The sequence below is a fragment of the Alternaria dauci genome, chromosome 3 (assembly GCF_042100115.1).
Source record: "Alternaria dauci strain A2016 chromosome 3, whole genome shotgun sequence".
Lineage (NCBI taxonomy): Eukaryota > Fungi > Ascomycota > Dothideomycetes > Pleosporales > Pleosporaceae > Alternaria > Alternaria dauci.
This window is the reverse complement of record NC_091274.1, coordinates 1104863-1131346: the sequence shown is the minus strand read 5'-3', so window position 1 is coordinate 1131346 and position 26484 is coordinate 1104863. Positions and strand designations below refer to the sequence as shown.

Below are 26484 nucleotides of genomic sequence, written 5' to 3'. Positions count from 1 at the left end.
CACATTCCTAATCCAGACCTAAACTTGTTTTCATCCTCACCGTGACCTTGGTATACGAAGTAATGTTGGTGGTGAATGACAATCACGTACCGCGGCGTTGTCGGACACCGGAGCCCTGCACGTGATCACGTTAGTGCCCGCGCTTTGGAGCTTACCAGCGGCGCGCGCTGCTCTCCAGCTTGCACCAACAACCTCGCCAAATTGCATTGAACCTCTCTGTTGAACCTCGTTGCCATGGATGACACTGATATGACCGATGTCGCTTACGATATTGACATTGATGTAGGCGAAGACATAGCACAGGCAGCGCAACCGTCGCAACCACAGCAGCTTGTCCCAGTAAGCAATGCGCGAGGTTACACAACAAAGGAGACAGTTGACTGACATGGGCACGGCAGAACACCGCGGCAGAAGCAGAGGGAAGCGTACCCGCAGCTTACACCGAAGACATTATCGTACACGAGCCATGGCCGGAATCCCTCAACCTCCAGGGCGTGAGCGACTTCGACCCCAACGATCCGCTGTACTGGGCTATGGAGCATTGTCAGTCAGACCCGCGCGTTAAGCAACTGCGCTGGGTCAATGACAACTCGGTCAACCTCGAATTCTACAACAAGGAAGACGCGACGCTCGCCCTGACTATCCTCACACACCCCGACAATGGCGACTTGAGCAACGTCTCGATGCAAGAGCCCCGCAAGGCGAAGCCGTATTCGAAGAAGCCGAACAGCGTCCTCATGGTCAGGCAGTCCAATGCCGGAGACCAGAAGCCGAGGGGCGCGGCCACTAGGAGCAACTACTACCAGCGCAACCCCGATGTCGCGGGCAATCACCAAAGGGAGCCACGACGGAAGCCGCCTCCCAAGAAAGACTATCTGGATTACGGTGATGACGACATGGCATCTGACGAGCGGCCAAGGCGGAGAAACAGTGGGGATGAGTCCATGGGCGATTCCGGCCTCGACCAGAGGGGCCCACGCCGCAACGGACGAGACTTTCGCGACGACCGTGACGGACGCGACAGCCGCGGTCGCGGTAGGGGAGGCCGCCAACCAGGCCCAGGCAGGCTCAGGAACGATGCCCAAGGCAAAGACGTCGACTCGTACCGGCCCGGCTCAAGAAGGTATGTCAGCACAGCGCCCTCAATTGTTGATCAGCAGGCTAACAGTCCCAGTCCGGCAGAGCCACGCTTTGGTCGTCTACGAGGACGCAGCGCCTCGCCTGCCTCTGACGAGGAAGGCGACGGTCGATTCGGATTTGCAGAGCACGAAACCCATGCAGGCCGTCGTCGGTACCGCAGCCGCAGTCGCAGCCGTAACAACCGCCGTAATCGTAAATCCAGCCAGGATCGTTGGACGCACGACCGTGCCAACTATGACCGTCAGGGTGGCCCTACAGGTGGTGGACGTTGGCAGAAGGACGCTTTCTTCGTTGACACGTCGCCAATGGGCAATCACCATCGGTCAAACGCTATTGACGTATCCAAGACACGAGGAGGCGGGGAGTCGCTGCTTTCGCGCATGACCAAGAACGGACAGCCCGTGCTACCGCAGCCGAAGCGATCGCTAGCTGACCGCATCACACGCGATGACGATGAGCCCGAAGAGTCGTTTGGTCGCCTAAAGGGTGATGACCGTGATCCTTATATTACCGACTTCTCGGAGCCGTCACGCTCTCGTCGCGGTCTGGCAGATCGCATCACGCGCGACGGCGACATGAATATCCGCGGTCAAGGACGAAACCGGAGCCAAGAAGGCATCAACATCCGCGGTGTAGCGAGCGGTGCCTAGAATGCTTCCGCTGCTCAGTGAGACGGACGCGAAACTAGGAGAGATCAGGATTTTAAGTTTTGAGCAGAGATTGGGCATAATTGACATGGCAGCCTATGCATGGTTATCGAAGCGGGCCTGGACGAAGTTGCTTACTACTTTACTCTACTCTACTGTACAAATTCCCTTGCCTTGTCTTGCATACTACAGCAGAGTGGCACCCACCCAAAAGCGTTACCAGAACTGCGAGTCTCTTCTGCCCACGGCAAGCTGAGGTTCAAAGGTCAATCGAGATACCAGCCCATGATAATCATTCTAGACTTTTTTTTTCGTTTCTTCTGCTTCGTGATTTTGTGGGTAGGTGATGTCTTCATGACTTCTCAGACAGGTGACAAAATAGCTAAGCCCTGCTCTAGCACGGAGCTGCAAGAAGACATGTAAGACTCATACGATTCATCACAAATCGGATTGAGACGTAATTCCCGGCAATGTCTACCGGAAGCTACCATTCCATGCTTCCAGCAAACATCTGCCGATGATACATTGCTTGGAAAGGGATTGGAGAGAGACATTGGAGCATAATTCATGGTGAGTGTAATGGAAGTAATCAGGAAGTCTATACGCAATGGTCATCGCTGTTACAGTCACACGCACACCTAGAACCTAGCCTCAACCTTTTCCTCTATGTCTTGTAATGCCCATTGACTCCTCGCCTTCTTGCTCCTGACAGCTTCCACATGCTCTTTTGTGAAGCCCTTTGCGACGGTTGCTGGGTTGTATCCTAGTCCTGTGATTTTGCCAATCTGCTCATCTGACTTATCTGACGCAGCGCTTCCATCGTGCCTCTTGTAAACTGTGCAGACTACGGCGCCTCCGAGACCCAGGTTGTGTTGCAGGGCGACCTTGGTGTCCTTGACTGAGCGGTTGTTGGCCCAGCCGCGCATGTGCCAAACCAATTCTGCGCATTGGGCGAGACCCGTGGCGCCGAGAGGATGGCCCTTGGAGATCAGACCACCAGAGGGGTTGATGACGACCTTTCCACCGTAGGTTATGCCGCCTTTGCGGATCAATTCATGGGCTTTTCCTTTGGGAGCCAAGCCGAGGGCTTCGATGGTAATCATCTCGTTGGCAGAGAAGCAGTCGTGGAGTTCGCACACTCTGACATCGTCTGGCGATACGTTGGCCTCGTCGAGTGCTTCGCGAGCAGCTAGTTCACTCATACCATATCCTACTAGTTCGATTGCGCTGCGGTTGAACAGTGACGGTGTGTCGGTGGCCAGTCTTTGTCCAGCAATGAGGATAGCCTGGTCCTTGAGCTCGGGGCGCTTGTCGAGGAACTCCTGTGAGACAAGGACTGTGGCAGCAGCCCCATCCGAGGTCGGGCAGCATTGAAGCTTTGTGAGGGGTTCGTGGATCATGGGCGCATTCATGACTTGATCGAGCGTGTATTCGTCTTGGAATTGCGAGTAGGGGTTGTTCTTTGAGTGGGCGTGGTTGATGCGACCAATCTCTGCAAAGTCTTTGAGTTCGGAGCCGTATCTAGTGGGGTGGTTAGATATGGCTTGTATGTGACTTGTACGTGTAGCGTGTGTCTGGACTCACTTCTCCATGTGTTCCCGTCCAGCATTTCCGAATATCTGGGCGGCACCAGGGGCGTTGGTAACGCCTCTCGTCTCCTTCATCATCAAATTGGACGGGCCTGTCGGGTTCGCGCGATCTTGGAAGAAGGTTTGTAGACTTCCGGGAAACATCTTCTCGAAGCCCACAACTAAGACGCAGTCGGCTGCTCCATGCGCAATCATGTTTCGTCCCATGTACAGGCCTGTTGAGCCGGTCGAGCAGTTGTTGTTGACATTGTACACTGGAATACCAGTCATGCCGAACTGGTAGAAGACGCGCTGGCCGCAAGTTGAGTCGCCGTAGCAGTAGCATGCGATACCTTGGTCGACATCGTCGTAGTTGATGTGCGCGTCGAGCATGGCTTTGACACCTGCTTCAAACCCGAGTTCGGGATAGTCGACCTTGCCGCGAGGCTTGATGAACTTGGTCATACCCACGCCGAGGACGTAGACGGGCTGCTTCTGGCCGACCATGATGGCGGTTTGTGAGGTAGCAAGGAGAAGAAGGCGTGTAGGAGCTCTGGCAGTCAAGGCGCGTGAGCAGGATTCGAAGAAAGAGCAGCACGTTGAAACTGTGTTGGCTCTTGGTCGATGAGTATGCTCGACAACCGAGAGACGCGTTCCATGATAATGTATGTAGCGCGACGGGTGTCCCCGCATCCCCAGCACCTTTGGCCCGTGGAGATGCCGAGGTGCGATTTATGAGCGGCAAGCCGGGACAGAACAGCCGGACCCTCTGTGTGGGGAAGGAAGCCTGCAACACGACGCATCTGGCAGCAGACAACCATCATGTAGCCCCAGCAATCTCCTCGGTATGTACATGAGAGGAGATGAACTATCTTTGTACATACCGAGCCACTTGGATTCGGCTGGCTCGCGGGAATAGCACAGCAAGCAGATATGTGTGACATGTGCAACACTGACACTCCATAATCTAGTCAGGCACTTGCTGGACAGAGCCTCCTGCAACAGAAGTAGACTGATACAATTAGCAACTTGGACTGAATCTGCGCAATGGTAGTCGGCAGCACGCATAAATATAAGGGAACTCGACACGTATGGCCATTTCAAGAAACGATGTTCTCAAGCTGTGTATGGTATCTTCGCAGCGTTTCGCTCACTTAAATCATGCTAGCTCATGAATACCAATGTGCAGATCAGATGCTACTGGAGAGCAATACCGAGTTTCTTTGGTGAATGTGATTGTTACATCTCTCCTAAACAAGCACATACGACCATAGGATCTTGAGATCACGGCTTCCCGTTCGCTCAGCCCTAGTTAAGCAAGATACCGGCGGATTAGTAGTCAGGTGGGTGACCACTGGCGAATCCCCGCTGTTGTATGTATTTTTTTTCGTCTTTTGAAAGAAACCCATTAGATCGGAGATAGGCGTACTTGTAATTATTTTTTTCATCTTTCCGCAGGTGCTGTTTTACGTAGTCGAACTGGTTTGACGTCGAAAGAGGTGGTAGAGAGTAGACAAGAGTTGTGGTTTCATCGTGACCCAAGGGTCCTAGATAGTCTCCGACAATCCGGTTCTGCTCTCTCGCGGTTCGATTTGCGTATTATGCTATGCTTGTGCCTTGCTTGGATGGCGTACATGTTGGCACCTCCATGCCTGCGTCCCCAGAGCAGCTACAAGCCTCGGGAGCGCATGGGCTGAGACAAGCATCCTTGCCTCTTATTCTGGAATCCATCAGACATCACCCATGCCCTCTCAGCTCACATCCTCGTCCTCTTCGTCCCTTTTCCTTTCTCGCTCGTCTTGTTGCTCCTTGAGGTGCATGGCCTCGACTAACTCACTGCCGTCCATGCCCACCTCTTCTCCATTGCTTGCGTCGGTCGGTTGCTTCTCTCTGAGAGCCTTCTGTGCTTCCACTCTTTCTCGGACCAACTTTGCGATGGCATTGTCCGTCTGTGCATTCAGTCCCTTCATCTTGTGCTCCAGGTCTCTCTTCAGGTCCCAGTTTGGCTTCTTGGGCTGTAGCTTGAAAAGATCCAGACCCTTGTCTTCTGCCTTGTCGGCGTCCTGCTGTGCCTTTGTCTCGAGCGCCAACTGCTCTGCCCTGTATTCCAACGTGTTGGTGGGGTCAGCGATGGGTAGGTTGTCGAAGCCCAGCTTGACGTTGCGCGTCGTCGCGTCGTAGTTGCGGCCGGAGAGGTAGGTTGCTGCGACCGAAGGTTCCTCTTCGTCGGTGCGCGCAAGGGCCTGCGAGGTCTCGGTCTGGAGCTGGGTGGATGGTGAGTCGGCAGCTTCTGGCGCGTCTGATATTTGTTCTTGCTTCCGCTTGAGTGACTTGAGCTGTGCGAGGCGTGACTTCCGGTCGTTGGCGGCCGCCGATAACTTTTCGTGCGAAGACATGGCGAGAGCTTTGCAGTTGCGCCGGGGTCAAGCACGGCTGGTTGTCGAGTCGGGAGCTGCCAAAAGCTCGGCTATGGCGTGGCTGTTTTCGGTAAGAAGCCTCGTGTGATTATGCGCAGGGTATCGATGCTACGACGGATGGGTCATGGCCGAAGTGGTCGGCGTCGTCGCTCGTGTTGCGGAGAAGAGCTCGGGAGTCCAAGATCTTCTCCGGCTAGCGCTCCCGACCAAGGACGCACTTTCTCAGGTTTTCGTGGTACCGCCACCACCTCCCATTGGAGACGACCAAGTCACGTCTCAATGAGGTCCAAGCAGCCTTTTGCCTCCTCATGCCCCGGTTCCGCGTCCCCAATGCTAGCCTCATCGCCAGCGCGGACCTTCCCATCCTCCCGTTCCTCGCGCCCAGAGTCTTTGCAGAGTCGGCTATACCGACAAGGAGCACGCAACACCACAGACGGAGCCATGCAACACAGGAGAAGGAGGAGAGTATAGCAAAACACCTAGGCCAAGGCACGGGGGTGCAACGTGAAAATGGCATGCCAGAGACCCGACAGGCGGTTGGAACAGCAACATGTCGCAAACAACGGATACAGGGCGCATCTGCTGCGGGGCTTCTACAGACGACTGGCTCTTGGAGCAAAGGAACCGGCCGCTCCGCTTCTGTGAACCGTCTTTATGCCGAAATATCGACCTTCACTCGCCAATATGCCCGATCATGCGCAACAATTGCACCCAACAACCAAGGCGTAGCAGGAGGAGACAAGTCCTCGCGACGCCGAGCTCGTCGGCTACAACCTACTCGGACCCCCTCCCCAGCGGGCCTTGTTCAAAACGGACCTACACAAGCCGTAGCGCGGGCGAAAGCCCTCTATCTAGAGTACGCGCGTTTGGACAACTACATGTCCTGGCTGCCTGCCTGGGCTACGAGTTCCTCGTTCTCGCACATGACTCAAGGCCAATACAGATCCCTTTCGCGCCGCGTGACGAATCTCAAGCGCTGGAATTTGACCCATCTCGACCTGACCAAGGCAGCTGACGGCCCAAGTAAAGAGACCGGGCTTCATTATGCATTTGCGGCACTGGATCGACCGCTCTATCCATCTTTGCGAAGACACACGCGCAGGGTTACCATCAAACATGATCCTCGATGTGTGCGATTGAGTTGGACACTCTTTGCGGCTAGGATTCCTGGGGTTTCCCAAAGTACACATAAAGTATGGAGGAATTGGCTGGCGCTTGACATCTCGATACGGAAAGCTTACGCCCATCGGTTGCTCATTTATCTCCTCGATCGTAAGCCTGGCCGTGCTTTACGCTTCATACAAGTCCTGGCCAACGATCCATTGTTGCGGGGTCGGAAGAGAGAAGCCATCGCCGATGCTCTCGACCATCTCGCTCAGCTTCATACACAAGGGTTGCACGACAACAAGAGTTGGGATGGCGACCCAGAGGCGCACAAGCGCCTGTTCGTCCCGGCATTCGTGCACGTCTTCAAAAAGTCGTTAGCTGGTCGGATCGGCGTTTGTTCTCAGAGTTTACTGTACAACTTGGTAGAGCTAGCCACAACAGAAGACTTGAAAAAGGTCTTCGATTGCCTCGTGCAACATCGAGCGCGCGTAGGATTCGACACTGTGCTGCATTATGCTACCGCGTTTGGCAATGCTGGCGAAGTGCAGTATGCGTTGAAATGTCTTGACTTCCTCGCTGCTAGACATACGGCTACATCTCTCGAGGCCATAGCGGGCCGCAAAAGACTCCGATGGACATGCGCGGGCATACTACGAAGGAGTATGAGCGCAAGTCAAGACTTTCATCAGACCCCGATTGTCATCGCTGCTATTGTACGCTTGGGTATCAAGATGGACATACTTCTTTACAATGTCGTCATGCATAACGCTATGGAAGCTGGAGATTATGCCACAGCTTTCAAAGTATACAACTCTTTGGAAGAAAACGGAATACAGCCAGACAAACACACCTTCTCCATAATGCTTCACGGATGTACCATGCAGGACGACCCAGCTATCTTCCAAGCCTTCGCACAACACTGTGCCGAGGTAGGAAAAGATATCCGGGACCCCTGGCTAGTAACCGACTATCTTTACTATCTTTACGTACGCCATCAAGGTGAAGAGAACATCGAACGTGCCTCAACCCTACTATGGCAGTCCTACGCCAGTTTTTTCTCGGTAGCGCCGCTACGGCCGTTTGTTGGCTATGGAACGTCAGACCTCAGGAACGTCAGCATCTCACAAAACACGTCTGCGCTCGAATTCATGCATTCTGCTCCTCCACCAATGGCATTGTACATTATGCTGCAGATGGAGATCCGATCAGCGTTGGCGATTAGCAACACACGAGTCTATAACCTATACCTCAAGTTTAAGTCGATCGCAGAGGAAGGAAACCCAGTATTTGATCCGTTGGTTCAAAACGCAACAATCTGGAATGCTTTCCTCCTCGCTTTTTGTGAGAGACAGCAATTTGCAAACGCATCCCAGCTCATTCAAGATATGACGGACGGTCCAGCAAAGCCCAACGTTTACAGCTGGAATATCTTTATGCAGGCTTTCTTCAGAAGGAAACAGGTGCAAGCGGCAGAACGCGTCTTCCAGCTCATGCGAAACAGCGGTGTTGAACCTGACCGCTTCACATGGGGGGTTTTGCTGCGGGGATATGCAAAAGCACAACTTGTTGATCGAATTGGCGATATTCTTCCGCATCTCAAGCCCGAAGAGGAGCTAGACGCTGATCTGCTGAGGCATCTCGCGAAAGTAGTTGATCGGAAGAAGTTGATGGGTGTGCTGGAGGAGAACAGGTCCCACAAAGAAACAATTGCGCTAGCGAAAGCAGCTCAAGAGACTGAAGAAGAGCGATCTAGGTGGCGGGATGAGCTCACAGATAGCGAGGCAGCAACAACAGGCGATGTATCTCCAGATCAATTCGACGCGACTGCGGCAGCGCAACCTGGAGAGCTGCCTGCCACTCAACCTGGCCCATCGGTTGTTCTTCCAAAGTTTTCTCCGGTGCCGGAGCAACGGACAGAAACGCCTCGAATGCACAGAAGCCAGTCGAGATCACCACGCACCAATCTGCGGGACCCTGAACTTCAATACAGAAAACTCCAAGAGCAGCTAGGTCTCGTTGAGCCTACCGGATCCGCCGTCAATGATCACGTTGAACCGGACCCGACCCAGCCATCTAGTGCAGGCCTCGCTTTCGAGAGCATGATCAGCAAGGGCAGCGTCAAAGCTGTGAATCCTGGCAAGCCCACTACTATGCGAAAAAGAGCTAGGTTCAATCTCGCAAAACCTGCAAGGCGGGAGTGACCTGAAATAATGAGACGCTACAAGTCTCATGGTGTATACAATGTTAATTAGATGCGAACAGTCTATAATTCCACCTTCAGTGTCAAATGTGTGTGTGATGAGGACAGAGATCTTCCACCCATCAGTTTCTTTCCCTCGAACCTCTGCTTACCTTCATATTATTATTCACGGAATCCAGAGGATGGTTGTTACTCTGACTGCAATCTGGCTTTGAAGTAGCCGCATCAAAGCCCATGTCTTCATCTATCGCTATGATGCACGTACACTTGGTATCAGCATAACCTCCCCAGTCGCACCCAGACACATCCGGATCCATGTGAAACTAGCCAATGCCCATTTTCGTATCCGCCACGAAATAATACCTAGTTCGGCGTCATTTTGCTATTATTGCATACGCCAAGTAACGTAGCTTTGTTATGTTACCACGAAATACGATGGTGAACCAGTAAAAAATCGAGATCGGATGGGTCCGCGGGTAGCTGGATAGGCAAGCCGCTGGTCAACCAAACTCCACCATCGAACCCCACAATGACCCTAGAGAACTGGAAACTCGCTCATTCGACAAGTCGTAGATGCCAAGCTCCTCCATGTTCAACACGGCCGGTTTTGTCGTGCTTTGTTTGAGGCTGAAAGGAAAGAAGCAGATAGTCGCCGGATACGATGGTTTTCAAGATAAAGGTGCCGTCTCTGCTCGCCCAGCAACTAGAGAACGACTAGCATCTATCCTGCATTTCTGTTTTCTGGTCCGGTTCGGAAGGATGTTGACCACGGGGTCGGGAAGATCTGCATTGCATCCGCATACAAGCTAACCACCCACTACTGTATACTAACGACCCATTGGAGGAGACCAGGCTCTCTCAACATAATCGCTGTCCCGCTCTCCGCGAAGAGATCTAGATCAAGATAGACCGTCTTGTGAACGCGTAGACATGAAGCATGCTAGTGAGTCGCCTAGTGGCAGAAAGTAGGATGATCTTAATGTAATGCAATCGGATCGAGCACCGTCAAACGCACATCTCGGAATGGAAGAGTCGGAGCGTGGAGATGTTGTGTAATGTTTGCTTTCAATCTATTTCTCTCTCTGCGTACAACTTCCGTCATCATTTGTAGGCCCAAACAAGTAAAAGGAAAAGGGGTTGCCGAAGAAGTTGGCGTATAGGTTATAGAACAGGTACAAAAAGATTGTGATGTAGAGAAGGCGTTGTATAATTACAAGAGTGATGTATTGTTCGCATGAAAAAGCGTCAAATCCTCCGAGATCCTAGCATCAAAATGATAGAAGACGGTGAAGAAAAAAAAGCTGCCAGCATGCATCATTTCACTCAGATCCAAGCGAACAAAATTGTCGTCTCTTGAATCTTTGTCGACAACTCGACTTGCAGTGAAATACGCATGCTGCGCTGGTTCAAACTCAAAGTCGCTCGTGCTTTTGGTTGTTGTGCTCAATACACAACATGTAGCTTGCCGGACATGGGACTGCAACCCTGCAGCTTCAATGTGCAGGATCTTCCAATGTCGTACCACCAGATTGTGTCGGCGAACCCGCTTCCCTACCTTCCGAATAGAAACCCATCGCGTGGAGTGGGCGTGCAGGAGTGTATGCCGACATCCCTACAGGTGCGCATCGCACCAGTAACAAGTAGCAAAGACCATTATCAAGATACGATGCAAAAAATGAATTGATGACCGCCCGATGAAACGCCCCCATTTGGATATATGTCGACTAAAAGCTGGAGACGAAGCAAAGATAAAGTGGCAATGTACAGGTAGCGAGATACTAGAAGTTTTGTGCGATGCCAGAGTTCCCTTGCTGAGGGAAGACGCTTGGGTTTTCTATCCTTGTGTTGCGTCGGGCAGACACGTCTCTTATTATCGGCTGTTGGTTGCCGGCATATGGGTCATTTCCGGCATATGGGCCGTTTTGGTAGTACTCTTGATGCTGGTAGTACTCCTGTGGATGGCCATTGGCCATGCCAGGGTAGTCTCCAGAGTTGTCGGAGTGATTGGCTGCCGAGTATGATGACGAGGCATTGGAGGGTCCACGGTGCACACCAGCCTGGTTGTTGGCAGAGTTGGCCGCTGCAGCGCCGTTGACAACGCCGAGCGCACCGATACCGTCCGAGTCCATGGTCTGGCGACGGCCGTCTACGAGCGGGTCATTGGAGTGAGCGTCGGAGTAGGCGCCGTTGGTGGGAGAATGTGGGCTGGTGTAGCCGCCGGGATTGCTGTTGCTGTCTGAGTAGGTCATGCCCGAGTTGAGGGTGGTTGACATCTTGCGGTTAGAGCTGGTGGTGGTGTTGCCCCAGCCTCGGTAGCCGCTGTCGTCCTCGGCCATTTGCAGAGCACCAACAGCAGGTAGCGTAGGGTCGTGGTTGGGGTTGAAGCCATACTCCTCAACCTCTTTGCGGCGCTCGTCCTCGGCGCTCTTGCGCTGCTTGCGTTTGCGCCAAAAGAAGATGCCGCCCAGTACTAGCAGAGCAACAACCACGACGGGGATGACGACAGCAATGGCCGTCTTGCCGCCAGTGCTGATGCCACCAGAGTTTTCTTTTTGCGCGTTCTGCAGCTGAGTGGGATCGGTGTTGGACGGGTCAGCAGCACCGGTACCAGTCGAAGATGCGCCGCTGGTTGGGTCAGCGGCGGCGACAGTCCGGGAGAAGGTTGCAGTAACAGTGACGACTTGGGGCGTCTGGCCTTCTCCTGTTGGGGTGGAGGTTACGACAGTGACCGAGGTGAAGACTTGGGTCGACGGCGGTGCCGACGACGCAGTGAAGACGCTTGTAGCGACGGGCGTGGCATTGCTGGTCGTGGCTGGGGGAGGAGGTGCTGCTGCTGACGATTGCGCCGGTTGGCTCGACTGCGCTGGTGGAGGTGCTTGCGAGGTTGACGGTGCAGGAGGGGGTGCTGAAGATGCAGGCGGCGGCGGCTGGCTAGAAGGAGCGGCGGCGTCGCTCGAGGGCGCAGGGGCAGGGCTCGAGGGCGCCGGGCTCGAGGGTGGAGGAGCCTCGGACGAGGGCGCAGCCGCTGAAGGCGAGTTAGAAGCCGGCGCGGGACTTGAAGGAGTGTTTTCTGGCGGGTTGGAAGACGGCGCGGGAGCAGACGAAGCCTCAGGAGGGACAGGTGCTGCGGAGGGTGTTACAGACGGCGAAGGCAGATCTGACGAGGGCGGATCTGAAGACGGGGCAGAGGCGGCAGGAGCAGAGGCAGAGGAAGGAGCGGCTTGGGGAGTCTGAGAAAGAATAGAAGGAGACAACGTACTCGCAGTCACATTGTTGCTAGACATGTTGACGACAATGGCAGCCAGAAGCTGTGGTGGCGGACGCGACGACGGATAGCAGGTGCCGCCAGGGAGGAAGGGTCAGTCAGGGAGCAGCAGCAGCAGAGGGGACCAGTTGTGCAAGACGAAGTAGTTTAGAGTTGCGTGGTGCCGCTGGCGGGCTCGTAGGAGTGGGCGGCGATCGCTCGAGTGCTCCGCCCGTGGGTCCGCAGTGATGATGTATCGACAGAGGCTCTTGGGTGCGAGTGGGCGACGACGAGCGAGGTTGTGCAGCAAGTGCTAGTGGAGACGCACGCCAGAGGACGGGCGACCCTAGCACGCACCTGTTGATTAAGCTGCCGAACCGAAGACGCCCAACAACAAACGCGCTCTTGTGCCCTGCCGCCCGTGCCTATTGGGGGCAGCAGTCGATGGCGGTCAAAGAGCAGCGGCGGAATTGCGATCACCCTCACGCCTGGCTGAAACCATGCCGTCGCAGCTCGCGCCCAAAGCCAAAGCCTGCGAGGCTGGCGACGTCTGTCAGCAGTGCCGTGCCAAGGCGTGCTGCAGCCTCTGGTGTTGCACCTAGCAGCGACTGGCGTCGACCTTCAGACGGAAAAGCGGGTGTCTAATGCACCTGGGCTGACTAGCATTAGCCCCAAAGGGGGAGGTTGCGAGACGCCAGTACAAGAGGCGCGCCAGGCCTAGCGACCGATGCGGCATGTCCGTGGCTGTGTGCGCCTGGAATCTGTCCATATCCATACTGCGAGCCCTGGACTGGAGGAAGGGGCCTTGAAAGAAATCATGTCCTGGCGTCGCACTACGACAACAACGACAACAACCACCCCCCGGCCATGAAAGCAGCGCCCAAGAGGCTTCTGAGATGACCGTCGCATGCCGTCATCCAAACGGGCCTGGGGTGCGAAATTTCCCACATATCCCAGTCCCAATAACATCATCCGCTCGTGTTCACTGGCGGGCTTCCTGTTCTTTTCAGCCCGTGCGCCCGTGATTGGCTCCGTGGCGTGCCACTCTTAATATAGATGGTCAGAGTATCGTCGGCACGTTACCTTCCGTCTGCTCTACTGTGTGAACAACGCACCGTGGCTTCGCGACTGCTGCACCTGCCGCCGTCTTACCAGGCAAAACGTCGTAAAAGACACGACTAGATGCGCGCTTGACATCGATTGCCTTTCGTATCTCGTCGTCACATGCTTTTGTCGCTCCACCCGCGCACTCACTAGTGACCAACAAATACGCCCCCGTCCATCTCGTGCAAAACAAACCAGCCCTGAACTGATTAGACATCAGCACCCTGTCGCAGTTCATCGTCGTGTTCGGCACGCGCTGCTGCATGGCTGCCCCCACCCATCTTCAACACTCCACAATGTCATGCTTAGTGTACCACCACGACGCACTCCCCCTTACCACTAATTCAGCACAACTTCATTCTTCGCTAGTTTACACAAGCCACGCCCATCAAACGTCCACTGCTCGACACCGGAGCGCTAGAAGCTTGATGACTAGCGTACCAATAAGCAAACTACTCCCTAAAGTATGCCCGGAATTATGGCCTTGCGCCCTTGCAGCTTATCCCTACCAAACTTCTTCTCGTACCACCTCTTGCCCTGCAACGCACGCGGAAGCATGGTCGTCACCTCATTGACAAGAAACGTGCGTGCAGGCACACACTGCCAACCCCCAATCATCCACCACCCTGCCCACTCAATCCATTCGCAGAGGTAGTGCGCATGCAGCGAGTACTTGAACAGGCCATTCTTCGGCACCATGTAGATCTTGTCCACGCTCTCCACGGGCTTGCCCTGTTCGGCCGCTGCCTTGCGCTGTTTGCGATCGGCCGCTCTCCTGATCTCGCGCAGGTCGTCGTCGTGGAACATATTCGCCAACAGTCCCCAGCACCAGATTACGAGCCCTAGAAACATGTACTCTGATCGTGCTGCCCATTCGTATTGTGATGTCGGTCCATAACCTGCGAGGTACCCGCCAATCGAGATTGCATTGAACATTTGGAATCCAAATGCCATGATCCAAACAAAAGGATGTATTGGCGACATGCTGGGATTGAGCAAGAGGGGAGATACAACGGCGCGGTAGAGATAGTGGAAGACCTTGGATGGGATTAGCACATGTCTCGCCCATCCTTCACTTTTACTCACAAAGCAGCCAGCCATAGTCCAGTTACCCCAAGGTAGCTCTCCAAGACCCAGTTCCTTCGGGAGTGAGTACATGATGTACAGCAGGGTTATAAAGCCTGCCGATTCCATCGTTGCCCATCCTATCTTGCCGTCAATGTTGAAACGCGACTCAACCGACGTCTTGCCCTGTGGGTACCAGTCCAGAACCCATTGAGCCGCAGTGATCTTTGTAAATGTTAGTAACTACTGAATCAAAAGGGTGCAGGAGTTGCGCCACAGCGCCTCGCATGTCGGGCGTATGCTTACAACGGGAAAGAACTGCCAGATGTAGCAAATCAGCTCCCAATTCTCACGCGACGGTGGAAGCCAGTTCTCCACAATAGCCATGGTTGTATGCAACAAGTGATCTTGCGCGAAACGAGATCGTGAAAACGCGTAGAGGATATTGCTGGTAAGGAGCTGACGACTTTGAAACACATTAGACCGCAAACCATGATGTCACCATAACAGTGTTGCATCCGCGCCAAGCCGAAGCCTGTCGTCGTGCTCTCTGTCCTGACATTTTTCCATCTCGCTTCGGTCCGGATGAGCTGACCCACTCACATGAGTGTTTCTCACTGCGCCACTAGTTGTGAATCAGTTCGGTTCATCAGTGGCCATGCGCCATAACTCCTGGACTTTTCACACACAATGCCTATGACAATTGTGTGACGAATGATTTTTCCATCAAAAGCCGTCTCCTTAGCTCAATTGGGAGAGCGCCAGACTGAAGTCTCAGTCACTAAATCTGGAGGTATCGTGTTCGATCCACGAAGGGGACAACGTGCCTGGGTTCACTCAGGATTCTTCGAACATTTTTTTGCACTTGTACCGTCGTACCCTCATTGTGGGACATGCGGTGTGATCAGTTTTATTTTTGTCTGTTGTTCAGCGGCTATTTTTTTATTGCGAGTATGCTTGTCTTGCATGCTACAACGAATTCAGTTACCTGCGAACAATCGACTCTGCTGAAAATGTCCGCTAATGCGCACGTCAGGGGATTGGTCATGACCAGTTAACGTACCCAAGTCATATTCATGCTGTGTATGGGCAAAGGGCCAACAGTTTTCACAAAAAGAATATTTTGCTGTATACCTATGCTACGCTATAACGCTTGCTGACAGGACAGAAAACAAAGGGAGTCTAACTGACGCCTACTCATGTTGCCTCGCCCCACTGGCCTGCATATCGGCATCAGTGACGGGTACACTCTCCCGTCGCAACTGTTCCGGGGCCCTTGCTTCGTTGCCCTTCTTGATGCCTCTTCCTCCAGGCGTCAAGTAGGTATTGTCCAAGTTGGGCAGTTCCTCGCCAGGAGTGGGAGTCCAGTGCTTACTCTTCCATGGTGTAACGTGGAGGATGTACATGGTATCGATCTCTTCGAGAGTGCGGCCATGAGATTCGCAGACGAAGAAGTAGACTACTACAGCCCCGAGGAAACAACAAGCCGCGAACACATATCCATATTGATAGTCAATGGCAGCTGTGATGTATGGTGTGACTGAGAACGTGCGTTAGCGGGGTTTCGTATCGATATCGTCAAGTGATGTAAACTTACAGAACGATATGAGAAAGTTCCAGGTCCAATTGCTGGCTGTGGCTAGAGCCATAGCCTTTGCACGGTATCGGCTGGGGTAGATCTCTCCAACTACGGCCCAGACAATCGGTCCCCATGTCATAGCATAGCCTGCGATGAAAAGACACGCAAAAGTGATCATAGCATACCCAACGCCCTGGTTTGATGTGCCATCGCCATTCTCCAGAGCGAAATGGCCCAGGGAAGCAAAGACCAGGAAGCACATGAACATCCATAAAGCACCAGTGATCAATGCAGGTCTCCGTCCAAACTTTTCAACAATATACAGACCGGGGAAGGTCATGCCAAAGTTGACACCTCCCAGGATCATGGATGTGACGAACGAGTTTGAAATACCAACAGACCGGAAGATCGTGGTTCCGTAGTAGAAGTAACTACGAATAAGTCAGTACGAGACGCGTCAGAGGTGCTTAGAATCAACTCACTAGTTGGCACCTGTAAGCTGCTGGAGGGCTTGAAGACCAACACCAAGCAATACACGATACAGCATGCGCGGTCCTGTGAAGATCTCATACCAAGGGTGGTGGCCGCCTCCCGCTCGCTCCGCCTCTAATTTCTTTTGAATTTCCTGCACCTCGCGCTGAACCTCTGGGTGGTCCTGAGAAACACCGTACGTAAGGGCAATAGTGTGTGTCGCTTCGTCGACTTTGCCCTTGCGGTATTCCCATCGTGGAGATTCCTGCATAAAGAGGATTCCGACCATCATGAGTGCTGACCAGATGAAACCAACGCCCATTGGGATCTTCCATGAAGCCGAACTGCCATCATTTTCGGTACCAAAATTGATGCCTAAAGTGCAAGGTTAGTATACGTCTCAAAGATTGATCGTGAATAGAGTTGCTCACAGTAAGCGGTGAAGATTCCCAGGGTAATAAATAGCTGGTAACACGATACGAGCGCGCCTCGCACATAGCGTGGTGCAGTCTCGGACTGGTACATTGGTGTAAGGACCGACAGTCCTCCTACACCGAGACCAGCAACCCAACGGCCAAGGGAGATCTGGTACCATGTATTCGTTGTAGTAATCTGGACAATGACCCCCACGCAGAAAATTATGTTCCAGAAGAAGATGGAGTATTTGCGACCGAACTTGTCGGCGATAGGGGCGGCGATCAAAGCACCCATCAAGGTACCGATCGAAAGCAGGGCGACGATCAATCCAGACTTCCAGTTGCTAAAGGCAGGTCCGCCTGTTTCGGGGTCCGTCTGATCGGCAAATCGGTTCAAAAAGTCGGGCATTTCCAGGAATCCAGAGATTTGACCAGTGTCATAACCAAAGATGAACTACATGTCGTTAACCAAGATACTCGAATTGTTTTGTATAGTACGTACACCACCCATCGACACAATGACCGCCATGGCAATAATACGCATGCGGAAAATCTCCTTCACACCACCTGTCAACATCTGCGGTTTCTTCTCAGGATCCTGATCTATCATTGTGGAGGAAGCAGGTGAGGCATGTGAATGTCCACGGAATCGATCGAGTATCGCCATGGCTGTCGAAAGGCAGAAGTGGTTTGCCGATCAAGAGTAAGAGAAAATAACAACAGATGTTAGGGTCGTGGGGTCTCCAAGTCCCTATAAAGCACCCATATTTGCTCCGCTTCTGCACTGTTGGAGACCCCAATGCCGTCATAACGGCACGCTGAACCGTGGGTCGACACCGCATTCCCCATGGTTACCTAGGTACCGGGCTGTTTGGTAAGCCCGAAGCTATCTACCTAGGTAGTGAGCGGGCAAGCCGCAGTGGCCTACGTCATGTTTTGCATGGCCCAGGACCCTAGCATGTGGCCACTAGCCACATCGCCATCGACAAGCCCGATCAATCGAATGCTTGATAAAGTTAAGTTATGGACAAGCGTCACGTTCCCATTGGTTGCGGTGCCATTCCGGAGCCGATCTTTAAGCCTCTAAAGCTTGGCCCAAGAACTTTTTCTACCGACGTCAAAGCTGCGCACGTCATCTTCACTTCGACATGTGGGGTAGCGCAATAGCCGTTGTGTGTCAGTTGAGTTGTCGTTGGCTATCATCGTGACAGACTGCCGATGCGTCCCGGTATGTTAGGACGTTGGTGTGTCCCAGGAATGATGCAGGAGGGAGACGAATTCGATGCGAGTATATCGCGAGATCTGGCTTGGCGCCCATCGCGGTGATCCATCGAAGATGATGTCATCATTTCATCCTCTCACTACAACATATTTAGACAATCGCGACATGCGAGACTCGGAGAAGTAACAGAAGATTTCTTATCGGACGAACAATTGCGGGACAGAGCTTCTGAGTGGTGGTCCCGCTTTCCTTCCTTCCACGGGCCTTCGATGCATGTACAATGTGGGTCACGATCGCCACACCACGGGGCTCCCACTGCCGTTGGGAGTCTCCGGATGCAAAAATTTCGACGGTACCCAAGTACCGTCAACGTCATCTCGCTCCATCATGTGTCAGACATGAGTACCGACATCTAGTTCTTCTGCGGCTCAGCTACCAAATGTGGATGTTTGCGAGTCAAGCTCAAGAACTACATACGTACCTAGGTACGTTGTACGAACGATATCGCTATCTCGCGGATTACCGATTCTAGAATTTCATGCGAAAGTGCCCCAGCGCAATCGTTCTGGGACTCGATTTATTACCAATCATTGCTAGTTGCACGATCTGTTGATGATGTGATTCATGCTTTAAAACAATCTTACACTCAAAAGCCACAGAAGGACTGGTGCGGTCTGAATGATACATTGCACGGCAAATATTGGAATCGTACAATGTAATAGTGTCCCGAGAGGCAATTGTTCTGTCAATCATATCTTGGAAGTGTATAAAGCTCACTCGAGTGTCTTCGTTGCTTTTTGTTCTGTCAAGGCAAGCTGGTAGTAAGGTCGTCCATGCAGCATCGGCTGTAGAAGCCATCTCTAGCTAACCAGCAAGATATTAAACTGAATTGTGAGTAGAGTAGTACAATATAATAGCAACTCATCGTCTCGTACACGCATTCCTTGAAAACTCCAGGTGCTCTCTTAGTTGGACAAGAAATCGATCTGAACAATCAACCGCTTCTAGTCGTTACGCCGTCCGGGCCGTCTTAGTGTCTGACGTGGCTCAAGCCACCCACACGCCGTCCATCACCTCTAACCTACACACACAATACACAAAACCGTCCCAACAAGGTCATTATGTTCAAAGAATGTAGACTACAGATGAGAAAAACGGTTTCAGTTTCCAATCACTTGAATGCCCGCTGCTATGAGAGAAAAAGAGAATTTGACTAGGTATTGTGCCTGGAACGTGGCTGCTTCTTTAGTTGTCGGCTCACCGTGCCGTACGACAATGCACACCGATAACTAAAGCGAGTGTAGGTAGCAAAAGATATTCAATCACACATGATTGTGGTTCCGTCTCAAATTTTCTCCATCGAAAAACAAAAACTCGACCTCACGGATATAAGACCCGGGTTTGTCATATGCACTTCCTTACTACCCATACCGATCATAGCTATGCATGATGTCCGCCCGCACATCCGTATTGGCACGGCTTAGTCTTTGTCGTACAGGTCTTGAGTGTGTACCGCGATAGGCAATCTTGTTGTTTTGAGGGGCAAAGCGTAGAAACTAGGCGTCTCACGCGGCTACTTTTGCCGGCGAGATACGCTTGGTATAGTGTACCAACAAACCTATCGGCGTTACTGTGGTGGAGACAGTTTCACCAAAACAGTCCAGGAGACAGGGATAGTGAAAAGGACAATGAACTCTATTCTGTGATTCTGTTAACGCCCACGTTCGTGGGCAAAATCCCGTTGTATAGAAGCAAATTTGCAATTTTATTATAGTTACACGACTATCGCCCATTCCACATACTGACCGAGACGAAAAGCGCTTTTACCTAGTGATCTACAGAAAGCTGAAAGGTGGGGAGATCACGATCAGGACGCCGACGATCGTCAGGATGCAAGTGGAAAGCATACAAAGCACGCATTAGGTGAACGCCTCATTCCCCTTTCGAACCTGTCCTGTGCCCAGCAGATAAAGATGCAAATAAGTCCAATGGAGGCACCGTCGCAATGCTAAATATCATGTCGTAAAGCGTTAGTTGGGATTCGTGTTGTTGTTGAAGTTGCCTGACCCGCCTCGAGTAGACATTGTAGTAGCATTGTTAGCAAGGCCGGACGATGGTACTCGTGTCATAGAGGGTAGAGCAAATGGTGGGGCTGGAGCTGGAGCTGGAGGCTTTGGAGGCAGATGTGAAGGTGTACCATATTTTGCGATGCTGCTTTGAGATGATCCTGGCTCGCCAGACTGGGAGGAAATTCGGTTCATGGATGGGGCTGAGTTGCTGCCCTGTATACTTTGAGGTGACCCAAATGACGGCGTGGAGGTAGAAGAGGGGTTTGGTCTAGGGACCTGAGTAGGCATGGAAGTCTGAGCCGACATTTGGTATCCGCCGTACCCATTTAACTGAGCTTGTCCCTGCATTATGTTTTGCTGCATTCCGAAGGGCATGTTGCGTCCACCGGGAATAAAGGCTTGGGTTTGCGGGTTGAACTGTCCACGATTATAACTTCCTGGGAGAGGATGCTGGTTGCGGGTTGACTTTCCATTGTAAGCGTTGGAGGCGAATTGTCCATACGAATACCCAGGCATTGGTGGTTGATGGGGTGCGGACATGGGACGGTTGCCAGGACCATTCTGAGCATTGTATGCACCCTGAGCTATGTGAAACGAAGGCTGTTGATTTGCGTGTGACCAACCAGAGTTCACAGGCATGTGTTGTGGTTGTTGGTAGGTATCTTGATAAGACGCCATTTGCGGATTGGCCATCTTAGGGGTGACTTGCGACGGCATGCCAGCGTTCTGGAAGGACGACATACCCCTTTGGAATTCTGCCGATATGTCGTAACCATTCGGTGCTTGTCCATAACCGGAGTACGCCATCATAGACCCGTTAGAGGCCTGGTACTGTTGACCGGTCCAACCATACTGCGACTGCGCATCTGGGGCCATCATACCCGGATACGGATTGCTGAAAGCAGCTGGAGGAGAAGCACCAGAATTCATGGTTGCATATGGCGCATTCTGCGCAGGATTTGGATAGCCGTTGTAGTAGACCGCGTTATCTCCAGTGTATGTTGCCACAGGGTACTGTTGCGGATAGTACACATTGAAGCGGGAACGAGCTTGGAAGTCATCATCGTCGTAGTTACGCTGCTTCTTGGGTTTCTTCTTTCCAGCAGCGGAACTTGATCGTGAGATATCCTTTCCTTTACTCATGTCTTCCCCAGGCCCGTTGCTTTCTGCCACGTCGGGCTCTTCGCTCTCTGCACTTCCAAAGATGCGCTGACGAGCCTCGCGATAACGTGCCTCACGTTCTTCTCTGGATAGAGCGGCTTTATCTTTGCTGCCTTCGCCGTCGTTGCTGCCCTCACTACCGCCCATCTCAGAAGTCGTCTTTGAGGCATTTTGCGAACTAGCTCCAGTGTTTGTACCTGATTTTCCATCGTCGCGACGCATTATCTTACGAGCAGGAAGTTCTACGGGAGGTGTGTTGGTGCCCTTGGCAGGATCAACCATCTGTGACACTGGAGGCGGGCTGGGAAACAGTCAGCATGAGAAAACAACACGCCCGACCTCACTAGATACTTACATTCTACAGTAAGGTGTTCGCGTGATCTTCACACCAGTCATAGTGGTGTCGACCACGTGGCCAAGCAAATAGTAGTCCGCAAGACGGTGAGCAAGCATCCTATAGAAAGTATTACAGTTCGGCAGACACAATTCGTGTTCGCTGCCTCCTGTTAGTAACCATGAGAAGCCAAGCAGTCATCGATAACGTACCGAGAATCTTTGATGAAATCAATAAAGTCTTGTTCAATCTTGACTACAAACAAACGATCGCGCGGAGACCGCAGCGCCTCGAGTAGTTTCTCGTCTGGAATGGCGGGCATATTGGGAACGCCATTGAGTAAAGGGACGCCATTGCCCAGAGGCTGCGGCATGAGCCCTGCACTGTTCAGCGACTGGTTAGGGTCGTACAAAGTTTGCGGACTGTTGGTTAGTGTCGGAAATCGACCTGGGGGACCTTCTCGTTTAGGTTGAGGATTCATCACCGCTATTTCATGTAGCTGATCCCGGAAGGCACGCGCGGCGCCATGATCAGACCCCTGCCGGGAGTCTGCAACGACTGAGTCGGGCGGGGATATGACATCCTCTTCCTCGACTGCCCTGAGGCTAGCACTGTCGTCTGGGCGCAAAGACTCCTTCTCGTCTAGCGCAAAGGTTGTTGTAGAAGCAACACTCTTTCCATCAACACTGGGAGGTTTCCCGGATCCATCTGATGAAGAGAGCTGGGTGCTACTGTCCTCGGTAACAGACACCTTGACGACAGCAGCAGACTGCGGCCTATCGACAGCTTCTCCTTTGGGATCTGTGGAGGGTGTGTTTGATAGCTTGGCGGTACTTGTCTGCTGCCCCGGCTGCGAAATGGCATTTTCAGCGCTTTTGCTCGCATCGTTGTCCTCTCGCTTTTCGGCGAGTATTCTTGGTGATACCTCGCCGTTCATGGGGATAGAGCGCGCCTTCTGGGCAATGGCAGGTATTCTAGGTGTCGCAACAGGCGGCCTCGCTTTTGGAGCAGAATCTTTCGACATCTGGGGTTTTATGGCGGAAGCCGCGACCTAGCGCTGTTAGCACACCGCCCATGGAAATTGCTTCTTAACACCGTACCTTGGCGAATGACAGAGGTCGTGGGGGCGTCTGTTCTGCTGAAGCCGGTGTCGCGGATGCCATGGTAATGAGGCGGTGGTTGGTACTGAAGACTATTTGAGCGGTAGAATGCGGTTCAGATGGCCTATGCGCAGTGCGCAAAGGGTGTTCAAACGTGGGAAGGGCGATATGGACTTCCAGACTGTTCTGTAGCAACAGAGCGCTTGAATGAACCGACTGACGCGTGCTTTTCGAACCCGAAAGAATCACCAAGCTCAACGCCGTACGTGGGTCGTTATGGACCGAAATGAAGGTGGTGTGTTAACCGAAGTGATGGACGTGATGATTTTTTTTTTCAGGAAATAGGGTGCTCAAGGAAAGTCGCGATAACCGGAGCCAGAAAGCTGGACATGTTGGTGTGCCGACATTCGCGGGAAAAGTGTAGGGTCGTGAGTTTGTTGGAAGCCAAGGTGAAGTAGCCTTGACGACAGGGCGGCGGTGCAGAGACGTGGGCGTCGAGCGTGCAAGAAGCTGCCAAGCACCCAGAGACAGGGCGCACGACAAAGGACGACGGGTGAATTGGCTCGTCGACTTGGGTATAGGGCGGGGACCAGGCTGTTATGCGGGGTGCAGCGCGAGGCGTGTGAAGGATAGAGAAGCGATGATGGAAGCGGCCAGTGGGCGCGCTTAGTCATGCCGCTCCGCCCAATTCTCCGGCCCCAAGGCCCAGCTGCATCTGCGCTTTACTGCATGCGCGCAAGCCTGGTCGCGTTTCCTCGCCGAGAGCGACAGAAGAAGACGGAACTTGGCGAGGCTTTGATTACACCTCTGCCTGCTGCTCTTCCGACGCAAGCGTTGCGCCGAGTCTCGTTGCCAGCGTCGACGACAGCATTTTGGCCAGACAGGAGCCCATTGGACCCGACGCTCTACTGCAACCATAGTCCGCCATGTTCCGTCGCCCGGGTGCTGGGCGCTCCAAGGCTTCAGCAGATACCCTCTGTCAGAAGTGCCTCAAGCGAGGACATTACAGCTACGAGTGCAAAGCATCTGCCCAAGAACGCCCATACAAATCGCGGCCTTCCAGGACACAACAGCTACTCAACCCCAAGCTGAAGCCCAAGCTTACGACCGAAGTACCCGAAGATCTGCTGCGCAAGAAGGGCGTCGCAGACGAGATCCTGAAGAAGAAGGAAGAGGACCGCAAACGCGCGCGGTCACGCTCTACTTCGTCTGCTGACTCTGTCTCCACCATCTCAACGAACCGCTCCCGCTCCCGTTCACGATCTCCGCCACGACGAAAGCACGATGGACCAAGACATCGAGTGAACGGCGACAAGGGCCTGCGTAAGCGTAGCAGGCGATCAGTATCCATGGATTCGCACTCATCCTCCGCATCGGACACAGCAGACAGAAACACAAGGCGGCGCATGAGCTCCTTCAGCCCTGGCGAGCGAGGTCGCCGAAGGACCAGGTCAACGTCGAGGTCAAGGTCGGCGCGCATGCCGACATCACGCGACAATGCTAGAAGAAGAGTGCCGCGAAGCATGAGTGGCAGCATCAGGTCACAAAGCAGGAGCGCAATAAGAGATACGAGGCGGCCAGCTCGTCGGTACTCTGTCTCGAGATCACGATCGAGAAGTGCGGATCCCATGGACACGTCCAGTGAGCGCTATCCACCCAACGGACTATCAAGGGACAAATCAGGCGTCTCGCGTTCAGGAAACCGTGAAACCTCGAGGTCACTCTCACCATACCACAGCGGTCGCGATCGCAGCCCCAGTCCGTACTCCAAGCGCAAACTCGCACGCCGGTCGCGCAGTCCACAAGAAGCGAGAACCGGTGGAAGACTTCGTGAAACTTCGCATCGACCGACAAGAAACCGCTTCGACAATCGACCGCCCGTGTCGAACGGCACAGATGCGCCGTTGCCAGCGCAAGCACCTCCACCTATTCAGAGAGAACGTAGCTTGAGTCCGTACAGCAAGCGCTTGGCCTTGACAAAAGCTATGCAGTCAGGATAGACAAGGCAATGGTCAGCGTTGGGAAAGCTGAAATGTTGCCGTGATCACCGGAGATTCTTTCGTTGCAGATGACAGGCCGGCAACATCGTAATGAGTGATCAGAGTTAGAAACGCTCTTGTGGATTATTGGGGCATTAGATATAGGTTTGCGCCAACTACGAGCATACTGGAAAGGCGTTTGCATCGAGTCCAGATGGTTTTTCCAAGCTGAGACATTGTTTTACTAGCTTCTTCATAATCACCAAATCGCAATAAAAGAGATTTTGTCAGGTTCCTGCCCTGTGCTTATACCATTTCTCAAGTCGACGCTTCTTGTTTGTTTTGCATGTGGTACAGTTCCTCCCTTTCGCTATTACATTACCGACCCTGTCTTTCATTGTGAGTGAACTTGTTCAGCGACAAACAGCACACGTCTTGTTGTACTGCTGTAGTGGTGACCACTTGTAAGAGGTCCTTTACTTGTCATCAAACACCCGTTTGTATAGTCTCATTGGGTAGCCTTCGATGAAAGCCATGGGAGTTATACCAGTCGTTTTTCACATGATTTGAATAATCTAACCAATCGACCACAGAGACTTCACAGATGGAGACTGTTGTGTAAGGCAGTGTCCAGGACAAGGACGGAAGATGTTGGCGAAGGGCGAACCGTAGTCTCCATCTAGTCGTTACCTCGTTGTACCTGGGTATCACTCCTCGGATCTCCCTGAGCCGTTCAAGTGGTGACATGAACTCCATCGGGTTGTTGCTTACTTCTCTCCGGTTCGGCTAAGTGTGAGGGCTGGATCGTTGTTCGCTGACTGTTGGGTGATGAATCTTGCTCGACATATCCAGGACATGCAATACCGTAAGAGGGAGTACTACACCTTGAGCGGTGATGCGGTTCCGGATGCAACATGAGATATGCGTACGCATTGTGCAAATGTCGCGATGCTGCACATGGCTCATGACGTGAGAGCAGGGGCCATTGAGAGGGACAAGCTAACCACTAGCGTGCCAAGAAAGCCATCCAGGTCACTCAATTTTCTCCGCGAAGCTTCCGCTCTTTTTTCTTCACATATTGTCAACGGTCTCCAATAACCCTAAGGTCCTTCCTTTACGAAGTGGATTCGCCTTTTCCAGAGCAGACCCAGAAGAAAAGAATTGCCATTCTAATCCTGCAGCTCGTCCACGTCGACTTCGGTCGGTATTGGAGCTGCGGGTTCGCTTTAGGCCAACATACTTTGGTGCCTTCCTGAACAAAGGTGCCACGTGACTTTGGTGTCAATGTTACCGTGATGAAGAGACGGGTATCTTGGGACGAATACGATGCCCTGACAGTTGGTACGCGTGGCGTTGGTCGCTACATGCGTTGAGCCGTCACCAGCATCCGAATCGGCCCCCAAATTCCAGTACCCACATGATGCATAGTACTGCATGAAGCGAGAAAAGAAACCCAGAGCTCTTCGTGATTGGCATGCTATTGAAGCCTGTCGTCGTGCGGATCTAGACTGTTGAGGTCAATGGCCACAAATAACGTTGAGCGCCCAGCTGAAAGACCCCCCCGCATCTCCCGCCGTGTGTCACTCCACACGAAGCAAGAACTGCAGCTCGGGATCGAAGGACACGAGAGCGGCTGAGCAGCAGCTTCCGATTCAGCTTGA

At 52.9% G+C, this 26484-nt stretch overlaps 8 protein-coding genes across 8 annotated transcripts; 2 read left to right on the top strand and 6 right to left on the bottom strand.

Moving 5' to 3' along the window:
* Window positions 1–234: 234 nt before the first annotated feature.
* Window positions 235–1790, top strand: ACET3X_004025 (uncharacterized protein; the record flags this gene model as incomplete). Its single annotated transcript, XM_069450185.1, has 3 exons — window positions 235–339; window positions 399–1123; window positions 1175–1790. 3 exons carry the CDS (start codon window positions 235–237, stop codon window positions 1788–1790), a joined length of 1446 nt encoding a protein of 481 aa, XP_069308003.1.
* A 635-nt stretch (window positions 1791–2425) lies between these two features.
* Window positions 2426–3862, bottom strand: ACET3X_004024 (uncharacterized protein; the record flags this gene model as incomplete). The annotated part of the gene is made up of 2 exons (XM_069450184.1): window positions 2426–3308; window positions 3372–3862. 2 exons carry the CDS (start codon window positions 3860–3862, stop codon window positions 2426–2428), a joined length of 1374 nt encoding a protein of 457 aa, XP_069308002.1.
* Window positions 3863–5106: 1244 nt separating this feature from the next.
* ACET3X_004023 (uncharacterized protein) lies at window positions 5107–5751 on the bottom strand (the record flags this gene model as incomplete). Its single annotated transcript, XM_069450183.1, has 1 exon — window positions 5107–5751. One exon carries the CDS (start codon window positions 5749–5751, stop codon window positions 5107–5109), a length of 645 nt encoding a protein of 214 aa, XP_069308001.1.
* A 1988-nt stretch (window positions 5752–7739) lies between these two features.
* On the top strand, window positions 7740–9080 carry ACET3X_004022 (uncharacterized protein; the record flags this gene model as incomplete). The annotated part of the gene is made up of 1 exon (XM_069450181.1): window positions 7740–9080. One exon carries the CDS (start codon window positions 7740–7742, stop codon window positions 9078–9080), a length of 1341 nt encoding a protein of 446 aa, XP_069308000.1.
* A 1777-nt stretch (window positions 9081–10857) lies between these two features.
* On the bottom strand, window positions 10858–12363 carry ACET3X_004021 (uncharacterized protein; the record flags this gene model as incomplete). The annotated part of the gene is made up of 2 exons (XM_069450180.1): window positions 10858–12104; window positions 12339–12363. The coding sequence occupies 2 exons, from the start codon at window positions 12361–12363 to the stop codon at window positions 10858–10860; spliced, it is 1272 nt and encodes a 423-aa protein (XP_069307999.1).
* A 1523-nt stretch (window positions 12364–13886) lies between these two features.
* On the bottom strand, window positions 13887–14879 carry ACET3X_004020 (uncharacterized protein; the record flags this gene model as incomplete). The annotated part of the gene is made up of 3 exons (XM_069450179.1): window positions 13887–14465; window positions 14514–14717; window positions 14799–14879. The coding sequence occupies 3 exons, from the start codon at window positions 14877–14879 to the stop codon at window positions 13887–13889; spliced, it is 864 nt and encodes a 287-aa protein (XP_069307998.1).
* A 724-nt stretch (window positions 14880–15603) lies between these two features.
* Window positions 15604–17828, bottom strand: ACET3X_004019 (uncharacterized protein). Its single transcript, XM_069450178.1, has 5 exons — window positions 17461–17828; window positions 16974–17412; window positions 16554–16917; window positions 16090–16502; window positions 15604–16032 (listed from the first exon to the last, which is right to left on the bottom strand). Exons 1-5 carry the CDS (start codon window positions 17623–17625, stop codon window positions 15686–15688), a joined length of 1728 nt encoding a protein of 575 aa, XP_069307997.1. The 5' UTR covers window positions 17626–17828; the 3' UTR covers window positions 15604–15685.
* A 2044-nt stretch (window positions 17829–19872) lies between these two features.
* Window positions 19873–23472, bottom strand: ACET3X_004018 (uncharacterized protein). The gene is made up of 4 exons (XM_069450177.1): window positions 22845–23472; window positions 21957–22795; window positions 21766–21906; window positions 19873–21711 (listed from the first exon to the last, which is right to left on the bottom strand). The coding sequence occupies exons 1-4, from the start codon at window positions 22905–22907 to the stop codon at window positions 20211–20213; spliced, it is 2544 nt and encodes an 847-aa protein (XP_069307996.1). The 5' UTR covers window positions 22908–23472; the 3' UTR covers window positions 19873–20210.
* Between the last annotated feature and the right edge of the window lie 3012 nt (window positions 23473–26484).